This window comes from Arachis ipaensis, chromosome B10, assembly GCF_059453495.1.
Source record: "Arachis ipaensis isolate K30076 ecotype BB chromosome B10, ASM5945349v1, whole genome shotgun sequence".
Classification (NCBI taxonomy): domain Eukaryota; kingdom Viridiplantae; phylum Streptophyta; class Magnoliopsida; order Fabales; family Fabaceae; genus Arachis; species Arachis ipaensis.
Window position 1 is genome coordinate 38,242,766 of NC_142435.1, and position 11,008 is coordinate 38,253,773.

Here is an 11,008-nt window from a genome sequence, read left to right on the forward strand (position 1 = left end):
GAGATGATACAATATAAGCAGATAGCCAAGTAGATACAAAGCACTCAAAGAAAAGCATATTCATGAAGTGAATATAGAAAGGAGATTTCTCAGAATGCAAGTAACAGAATTCAGAATTCAAACCAAACTTCAAACCAAGAATTTAAACCACATTTGCACATTACTCGTTCATCAAGCCTAAGAAACACCATATCCAAAATAATGATCAAAAGAGTTAAGTTGAAAACCAAAAGAAGTTAGTTGGTTAAACAAGTTAAAGTTATAAATCAGTTTAAAAATCAGTGATATGGTGGTTACCAGCTCAATTCAAAAGAAAATGCACAAAATAGGAATGTAAGCATGTTCACAATCATGAAAAGCATCAAGTCATTGATGATGAAATATGGTATAGCTAGAAAGCAACTAATATAGAACAGACCATCAATCGATGCAATGATCACTAGAGTTATGTGAATTGGTGTTGGTGAAAGCGGAACCTTGAGAAATAATTAATTTAAGCACATTTAACACCAATTCCAATAATGCATGCAAGTCACAAGGATTGGGATGAGATTTGAAAAATTCATGCGCTATGTGACCAAGGATAATTTGGGCATAAAGGAGTTGAATCACAGTGGCCACATAGATAGAAGAACTCATCAATCTTGTGAAGCAAGCAAATTAGGCTCAGTTCTTAATCATGCAATGCATATATGCAAGGTAGCATTGCAAGCAAGCAAAAAGTATTAGAGGCATGACCAAGGAACCTGTTCTTGAGGAATTTTCAAAACCATTTAGACGACACAATTCTATTTGACACAGAAATCATCAAATAGAAGTTTGTTACATCCATCAAACAATGTCAATTCAAGAAATATGGTTAAGAAAAAATCCGGCAGCATTTTAGCAGTACATTGGCTAAGTCCCAAATTTAAACAGTCAAATCAGATTCCATATGAATTCATCAAAAGTCAAAAGCACAAAGATCATCTATGAGTTCATATGACTGGGGCAATCAAGCCAATAGTGCAGCAGCAGAGCATTAGAGAGTGATTTAAACTAAATCAGCTAACAAGCAGTTATGAACAAGTAAACAACCAGTATCCATGAGCAAAGAAATACTCAATAATGGCAAGCCAAGCATATAACACGAGCAAGGCAATGAAACAGAGCAAGTCCACAGAGCAGTAAGAATTCAGATAGGCCTAAATCCATTACTCAGCCCAGATTCGCTAACCACCTAGATACACTAAACTAACTAACTAAGCTAATTATACAGGCTAAACAGAATAATCTAAACAAAATTAATTAAATGAAATTGAAATTGGAACGAAAAAGAAAATGAACCTGGAAACAGGGGAGTTGGAAGGTGGAGCAGAGGATGGGAAAGGGGAAGGGAAGAGATGGCACTACAAAAAAAAGAGTTTAAAATGGCATTAATATTACGGCGGTTTTAAAGAACCGCCGTAATACCCGGTTATTATGGCATTGTTAGTTGCTTCCATAATTAACTTTGTGTTTGGTGGTGGTTTAGGTGATTATGGCGGTTTTGAACCGCCATTTTCACACGTATATAAAACAAAAGAACTGGAACCCTAGCTCATTAAACGAAACACATCCAGACAGTGCTCTCGATCTCCCTTCTCTCTCCTTCGTCTCCTTCGTGTAAAGAAGCCCTCCGACAACGCCGTTCTTCCCTCTCTGGCTTCTCCTCTCTCTGCCGGTTACCATTTCTCTAGGTACCTCTCCTTCTCAAGTTAAACTGAAACAGTTATTGATTTGTTTCTCTGCAGCTCCCTCTCAAGTTCTTTACACGGAGAGCTTCTTCGTTTTGGTTTCTTCATTTTTGCTGATTTTTGGTTTGTTTAAATGAAAATCTCACGAATTTCGATCAAGGCGTGAGCCACTCATAGATCTCTACACTGCACACCCAGTTTCCTTTCTCCATTTCTCTCATCCTTCACCTCCATGCAACCTAAGTCAATCCAGATCCACTAGTGCAACTTTTCTTCTTCTTCTTTTCGTTTGAATTTTCACTGTGTTTCGCAGTTTTTGCAATCGTCGTCGTTTTCACCGATATCTTGTGTTGGTTAATCATTGTCATTTTTTAAAATCCCTAATTATTTAAAATTGTAATTTTAAATCGTTGATCAATAAATATGTACATGAAGTTTCGTCAAATACTGATTTCCCAATTTCCATGCTCGTTATTTATTCACAATAATTAATAATTATTAATTAATTAATTATTATCACCGTTTGACCTCTCTTCTTTGTTTGTTTGTAGAAAATCGAAAACATGGTACCAGAAAGGCCGTGAAAGCTAGATAGTCAGATCGCTCATTTATAGAAAGAGAGAAAGAGAAAGCCACGACGGTAAATCCTTCTTTGGAGATTAATTTAAAATTGTTTTTGTCGCTGATTTTTGGGGATTTTTGTTTCTCTGCAGCTCCACGATCGGGTCTTGTGTTGAAGCATTCTATTGACGTTTGATAGGTATTAAAAGTAAAATACATTTAAAAGTATAATTTCTTCACATACTCTTCTTTTGTTTCTGCTGTTTGATAATGGTATTAATAATAATTATATCTCTTCCTTGTTCTCATTCATATATATATAGTGATTGATTGAGCTGTTCACAACATGTATACTCTAGGCTCTGTTGTTTACTAGGATTTTGATATGATTAATTATATGACTAATTTTGTATTGATATCAGGTGCAAGCATTTGAAATTGAATTAAAAAGGGTATGGAAGAATTCCTTAATCACATTTATCTTCAATTTTATAAAACTAATTATAGCTTTATCTCTCTGTAATCTTCTTTCTTCCTGTTCCGTGGGTTTTCTTCTTCATAGGTCGTTAGTCTCGAAGACTAGAGGGGGGCTTCAGTGATTCCCAAATCTGGAAATTTATTCTCTTTTCAATTCCGGTCACTTAGGGTAATATTTTCAATCTGATTCTACTTTCATCGATATATTTCTGTTAATTCCATCTTCAACTTTGTTTTTACAATTCATTTGCTACGTGATAATTGAATTGCTGGTTTTCTGTGCTATTAACGCTTTCTTATTGTTTCTCGTGTGAAGGTTTCTTCTTATTTGTTTTTCTGAGCTGTTACCAGCTGGTTTCACATATCCTTTGCTAAGTTTTGTTTTTTACAGAACATTTGAACTTGTGTTTGGTAGGTGATGTTACTTTGCAATTGGTTTGTTGGGTTTTGGTCATTCAGATTGCAGTTTTTGAGCTTGGGGACCATTCTTGATGCAGTTGTTGTTTACTAGTTAGTCTTATTCTCCATATTCTTATGTTCTTAGTTGGTGAATTTGCTAGACTTGGTTCTGGAAGTTTTAGTGTTTTCTTTGTGTGTCTTGCTCATTAATCATTAAGTTTAATGATTGAATTTCCGTTATTTGAAACAATGGAAGCAGAAATGGTATCTCAATATGGAGTGAAATTCTAACTTCTAAAGGTTCATATTTTCTAACTTTTACAAACCAGCTAGTAGTTTCAGATTTTGTTCTACCTTTATTTTTGGTATCTTATTTGTACATGTCTTGAGAGTCAACAACTCCATACACAAACTTTACCTCTACATTCCTATGTAACAAAATGAATCTATCTATGAACTCTACAAAGGATGATTTGGTGTATCTGGCATATTTGAGTAATCAGAAACCTCCAGTACCAGTGGGTGTATGTCTGATTTTGGATTATATTGCTGAAACACTACAACAGAAGCAGAAGTGGAGAAATATAAAGAAGCCAAGTAGTTTCCATATTTGTTACAAGTTCAAACAGCTGGTACTTGATGGTATTATAAATAAAGGTGATGAATGGATTTCTATCCACTTTTCAAATCCCAACTATTACACTTCAAATGTATTGGTATACTGTTCCTTACATTGATTCATTGTTTAGATACAGGCTTATAAAAAAATTTTAGTCCCTCTAGAAGATTTTTTCTTTTTAACTATCCATTTATGCTCTTATTTTGTGTATTGGATCTGGCTTTCAAGTACTGATGATAGTTGGAGTTATTGATTTGGGATATTTGTATATGTTATTTTTCAACTTGGAGTTTAATTATCTTAATGTTCCATACAGAGAGATCCACAAGCGCATCTATCTGTGTTGCTGGGAGTGATCCTTCACTTGTGGAATCTCCAACTGAGCCTAAGTGGTCCCCTGATGGTATGTAAATTTGGCATCTTCTTTAATCCTGAAAAAGAACTTTACATTTTATGTTCGAGGTAATTTTATTGTGTAAGTGAAGGTTATGTTCATGCATATGAGAACCATGCATGTTCAGTAATTGTAGGTAATATTAGACAATTTTAAAGGAATGAAATATTTAGCTATAGTTGTTTCAATTAGAGAAACATCGTAATTATAATTTTGAGTTTTTGATACATTCAATTGACTAGTTGTTAGACTTCAAGGAAAAGGGCTTCTTATCCATAATCAATATAATTTTGTTGATAAGTTATAAAGATTTTACATTCCGATTGGAATAATTGAGGCATTGTAAAGAAGTCATTGTGAAGAAGTCATATAAAAATTATTAATATCATTATTATCCGGTTAATAATGAAAGTACACACTGCATCTCAATTTAATACTTACAAGTTTCAACTTATTTTTATTATTAGTGTGTGTCCCATTTCTTAATCTTGTGGTCATCAACAAATAATTAATTAAGCTTCCTTACTTATTATTATTACTTACGGATAATAATATGCTTAATTTAATTAATTAGATATAGTGGTATTATTATTGTGTCTAATAATGTTGTTGCATGATGCACAAATTTTAATGCAGATGTATCGGACAGTGAAAACTACAGATAGAGCAGCGGCTTCTTTAGATTAGTGCATAGTTTTTAATTAATTTACATTTGAAGACATAATGTTTCACATAAACTCACCATCAACAAGGAGGTTTGATCTATCCGTTAACAATTAGGGCCATTAGCATATACAAAACATTTAGAATTTGAGTTCTTTTATAGGACACCAATATCTTTTTGAATTAATAACTACAATTGAATCATATTTTTTTCAGATATCAATTATTAAGGAAAATAATGAATTAATACCACTAATATTCTGAATTGTTATACAAAAATACTGAGTTCACGTATAAGATTAGTCACTATGCATTTATATGTGATAAAAAGATGAGTGGGGATATATGCAGTGTGTATTAAATTGTTGGGTTGATCATATGAGAACAAAGATTGTATGCTAATTAATCCTCTTAAGTTTTCTCAAAGAAAGTAGGATTTAAACTGAAATTAATTCTACATTTACAGGTACTTGGCAACACGTATCAAAGCAAATTGCTAGAAGTGATTAGGTGAGCCATATAACTCATGTTTTTGAGAGGCAAGCTGATGGAAGTGTGCCTGGAAGTATGGATATATGCATTTTTTCTTCTCCCATTTTCCCTTTTTATATTGTTAACTGTTAGATTTTATATATGGATATATGCATAATCATATTGCTCCTGCAGATCAAATCCTTTGATTTCTTTCACTGGCCACTATGTTATATACATGGATATATAAACAATATTATTGTTTGGCTGTTCTTAATTCTCATTTTTTGTTTAAATTTATTTTGTGCTGTGCAAGTTAATAGTTTATTTATTTATTCTTTTTTATTTTGTTTTCAAATTATATTTTTGTTGTAGGAATTGGATCAAGAGAGTGGGATTTCATCGCCAAAAGAGTTAGAAAGTAGATCTTTTGAAGCGAATAATAGAGAAGCGTGATTTTTTTATGATAGAGACTTGATGTATTAAGAGTTACATATTAAGACTTTCAATACTTTTGTATAGGAGTTATTATTTTTTATTTTCAATACTAAAAAATTATATATTATGTTTAATATTTTATTTATGAGTTATGTAATATTTTGTTGATGAGTTATGATTTCTTGTTATTGTGAAATTTTAAATAAAAAAATATTTGTTTAACACGGTAAAAATTATCTTTTTAAACGATTAAAAATGTCATTTTTATCCAGTAAAAATAGCAGTTTGTAACTGTCATTTTAAACAACATGAAATGCCATTTTAACTAATAAAAATGACACTGTTAGGGTAAAAACAGCATTTCAAAAATGCCATTTTAACCAACCAAAAGTCACTCTGTCAGGGTAAAAATGGCGGTTCAAAAACGCCGTTTTAACCAACAAAAACGCCACTCTGTCAGGGTAATAATGGCGGTTCAAACCGCCGTTTTAACCTATCCAAAAATGCCGTTTTAACCAACCAAAACGTCACTCTGTCAGGGTAAAAACGGCGGTTATAGCCGCCATTTTAAACAATTCAGAAACCGCCATTTTATACGGAAATAATGGCGGTTACAAACCGCCATTTTAACCCTAAAAAAACCGCCGTATTAACCTCGGGTAATTGTGGCGGTTTTCTGAAAACCGCCGTAATAACCATAATGGCGCCCAGAATAACGGCGTTTCTTGGGGACGCCATTTTTGGTAATAATGGCGGTTCTAACCGCCGTAATTACCAAAAATAACCGTCGTTTTAACCCTGTTTTTTTGTAGTGTGGACCGGCCAGAGCAGAACGGTGGTCTGGTGGCACATGGGGCTTGCGCCAGCGACAATGAGGGTCGCGGCGGTGCTTGTAGTGGTGCAGGGCTGGCTGCGAGAGAGAGCAGAGACAGAGAAGTGAGAAAGAGAGAGAGGGAGTGATGAAGGAGGGGGGTCGGGCGTGCACGGTGACGGCGGCGGTAGTGTGGCGGAGTGCTCGCCGAAGTGGTGGTGGTTGCAAGGGTGATGGTTGGCAATGGAAGGAATTGGAACGTTGGAGATGAGAGGGACAGAGGCAATTGCGCGAATGCGCTAGGGCTTCGCGTCCCTGGGGTAAGTGAAAATTTGAATCCACGCGTGCGCGCACCGTGCGCGTCCGCGTGGGTAGAGGTAATTAAGGATTGGCGCGGAAGTGCCATACGCGCTTACGCGTAGATGGGAGAATAAGGGATCGGCGCGGACGCGTACGGTGCGCGTCTGCGCGGATGTGCTGGGCCAGAGGCACAAAAGAGGCCTAGAGTTGGCATAACTCTCGGATCCTTTGGCCTGGGTGATGCTAAAACGCATCGGCGCGCGCGCACTGTGTGCGTTCGCGTGGATGGTTCGATCTTAAGGAATGGGCGCGGAGGCGCAAAGTACGCCAACGCGTTGGTAGTGAAACAGGGAGTGGCGCGGACACGTACAGCATGCGTCCGCGTGGGTTAAGGCGCAGAGTTGGCCCAAAAATGGCACAACTCTCTGGTCCTTGGCCCAGAAAGCAAAAATATACAGCCGACGTGCGCGCGCTTTGCGCTTGCGCGTGGCTAGGTTTTTTTTTTTAATGAGCATCAAAGAGAGCTCATAACCTTCTCATCCTCCTCTAAAATTTTAAAACTAGCTAAGATGCAAAATTAAACACATTTTGAAATATTGGGGATTTTTCAAACAAATTGAGGAAACTTGCAAGCCAAGCAAAAATTCAAATTCAGAGAATCAACCCTAATTAAAACATAGAATGTATAAACACCTTAGCAAGCAAACAAAATATGCCAAGAGGTAAAGAAATTATATACAATGGAACTCAAGAGAATGGAAAGAGTTTACCATGGTGGGGTGTCTCCCACCAAGCACTTTTAATTTAAGTCATTAAGTTGGACATTGGGAGGCTTCTTGTCAAGGTGGCTTATGCTTGTATCCATCCTTGAACCTCCAAGAGTGCTTGTCTTTTAATCGGTTGTCAGAAGTTCCCACCATCTTCACTAAGCTTGAGTGAGGTCCTCTCCAAGACACGAGCTCCCAAAATTGACTCTCACAGGGTAATCCAGGATCCCATATCTTGTCCTCGCACCCATCTTCTAGTTGATTGCCTTGACCTTGTCCGGGCGACGAGAAAGCAGAATTCTCATGAAAGCACCAAACTACTCTCCTAGACCCATTTAATTGAGCATTACACCAATCCTTGCTCTTCAATTTTGAGCTTCCAACCAAAATGAATCTAGATTTACAACGCCAACCACTAAACATCCTCCTCTTTCGCTTAATTCCACAAAGCGCCCTAAGTTGGCCATCCGTCTCAAGCAGACCATACTCAAGTGGGATAATAAAGCTGAGAGTTAGAAGTTTTACCCACTCAAGTGAAGGATTGGATGGTGAACTAGGTGAAAGAGTTCCCAAAGGTCTTGATAAAGCATGCTCTACTCCCGTCCATCCTCTTCTAGAGGTTTCCACCACTCGACAAGGTTCTTCAAGTTTCTCCTCTTGCAAAGCTTCTTCAAGTTCACATTCTTCCTCACCAATTTCTTCTATCTCCTCCCCATCACTCTCATCATAGATCGGAGGTCTAGTGAAGTCTACCTCATCATCAAGTCTAAGCATTTTGGGGAGAGACTCTTCAAACTCAAAAGGATCATATGTTGAAGCGGAATAATCATAGATAGGAGGGCTTGTTGCTTGGAACACTCCTTCCAGTTCTTCACTTACAATGGGTTTTGGAGGTGGCACACCCTCCTCAACCTTGCATTCTAGTCCGCTGGGGGAAGGCTTAACAAGATTGTCAAGGGAATTGGTCAATGTGGGTAAAAATTCACTAGTGATAGAATCCACTTCTTGATCATTTTTCTTCAACTCTCCGTTTACTTCCGCAACTTTACTCTCCTCTTTAACATCCTTTATGTGTTCAACATATCCCAAACATCCATTCACTATTTCCTTTTGTTCGCTAATCTCTACCTTCTCCTCTTGTTGTACTCTTGCTTCAACTCTTCTTCCTTACCATGGAGCTTCAAGTTTACTCCCTCACTAGGCTACTTGATAGTTTCTCCACATTCAACAATGGAAGTACTCAAGGTACATGAGTCTAGGTGGGATGTTAGGTGATTCACGGCATCTACCATGCTAGCTATCCTTGCTCTTAGCTCCTTAAACCTAGTTTCATCCTCCTCTTGTCGCCTTAAGATACGAGATTTCAAGGTCTCTCGATTCTAATATGAAGGCTTCGTCGGGGGTGGTGGTGAAAGAGAGAGTTCGGTGTTTGAGGGAAGATTGTTAATGTTGGAAGGTGGTTCACATTGGTGGAATTCTTGAGGTGGTGTATGTGAAATTTGTGGTTCTTGGGAGTATTGGTATTGGGATGGTGGTGGTTCTATATGTGATTCAAATGGTAGTTGATATGGTGTGTATGAGTTATGGTCATATGGAGTGGAATGGTGGTGTGAGGTTTGTGAGTATGGTGTATGGCTATATTGAGGAGTGGGATCATATGCATATGATGATTGTGATTGACAACCACAATGAGGATCATCACACACATTGGATTGATACACATTAGGATCAGGATTATACCCATAAGTGTTTGTAGGAGGTTGTTGCCATGAAGGTTGTTCATAAGCTTGAGGTTCCTCCCATCCTTGATTTCCAAATCCTTGATGTATATCTTCATTGGAGCTTCCATTTCCTACAACATAGTTTGAACTACACCCATAGCCAAAAGGATGAGAATTCATAGTGAAAGAGAAAATAAAAACAAAGATTAATAAGAAACGAAGAATATAAAATCCTAAACTAGCAAAAACTAGTAAACAAACAAAAATTCAAGCTATTCACAATATGTACAATAGCCAATAACATAGCACCATTGCTTCCCCAGCAACGGCGCCATTTTGATAAGCTTTGAATTGCCGTGTCGGTATAGAATTTCTCTTCTAGAATCAAGAACTTTGTTGCAAGTATAGCTCTAAACCAACAGACAATTCCCACCAATAAAAAATTATGGTTTTGTCACAAGTAATAAACCCCAAATAAGAATTAACCGAAGTATTTAGACTCCGGGTCGTCTCCCTAGGAAAAAATGTAATGCTTAGTTATTGGCTATGAAGAGGTAAAAGGGGGTTTTGGTTCATGAGAGGGCAAGAAAAATAGATTTTAGCAAGCAAGTAACGAAAGCAAAAATAAATAACTCTTGGCTAAGACTTAGGTAATTGAGATCACCATCCTTGTCAACAAACCGAATATTGATAATTATGAGAGGCCAACCTATTAAGTCTACTTCCCAAAAGCTTTAAGTACGTAACATCTACTCCTAAGCTTGAAGTACGTCAAATAGATTTGATCACATCAACCCTTAAGTCCTAACCTACCTACCAATTAACTTAGTAGTGGGTTAGTGTCAATGGGTATCAAATTGATCACCATGGGTTCTCAAATCACCAAGTCAATGAGACCCAATGACTCAAGATTACCCAATTCCCTCGGCCTAGACCAAGAGTTGATAAAACTACTCAAAAACTAAAGAGAACATTTCATCAAACACATAGAGTGCAATAAAAGTAAACATCATAAATTGCAAGAATAACAAAATCTAACAACTACTAAGTGCAAGAAAAGTAAGATCAACAACTCAAATCAACAATAAAGAAACATCAAACATTAAATTGCATTAAAAGTAAATCAAATCTAACATGAGTTCATCATTACAAAAGAGAGCAAAATGGGAAATTAACATCACAATTAAGAGAATCAAGATGTAGAAATGATAAATTATAAAAGAAACAAGATGAAATCAAGTAATTAAATATGAATCTAAGATAATCTAACCTAATCCTAACCTAATTCTAGAGAGAAGAGGGAGCTTCTCTCTCTAGAAAACTAACTAAAGGCTCATGTTGGCTAAAACTAATTGCTCCCCCTTTACTTGGACTTCAATTCTGCATGAAATACATTCATAAACAAGTTGGATTTGGGCCTGGGCAGCTCAGAAATCGCCCCCAGCGTTTTGTCTTTAAGTGGGCCATGTAATAGTATTGGCGTGTGCGCGCCAAGTGTGCGTGCGCGTCGATTGACAAAATCTTCCATCCGCGCGGACGCGGCATGTACGCGTGCGCGTCTATGGGCGAGACCACTTTTTGCGCGTGCGCGCCTTGTGCGCGTGTGCGTCCTTGGGTGCATTCCCAATCTTTGTTTCTTCATGCATTCTCTCCTTTTATATGCTTTTTTTAC

General features: G+C 37.0%; 1 protein-coding gene across 1 annotated transcript; it reads left to right on the forward strand.

Annotated features, from left to right (window-relative positions):
- Nucleotides 1-3,592: 3,592 nt before the first annotated feature.
- Nucleotides 3,593-5,338, forward strand: LOC107623805 (uncharacterized). The gene is made up of 3 exons (XM_088501338.1): nt 3,593-3,809; nt 4,088-4,174; nt 5,295-5,338. The coding sequence occupies exons 1-3, from the start codon at nt 3,593-3,595 to the stop codon at nt 5,336-5,338; spliced, it is 348 nt and encodes a 115-aa protein (XP_088357464.1).
- Nucleotides 5,339-11,008: the final 5,670 nt, after the last annotated feature.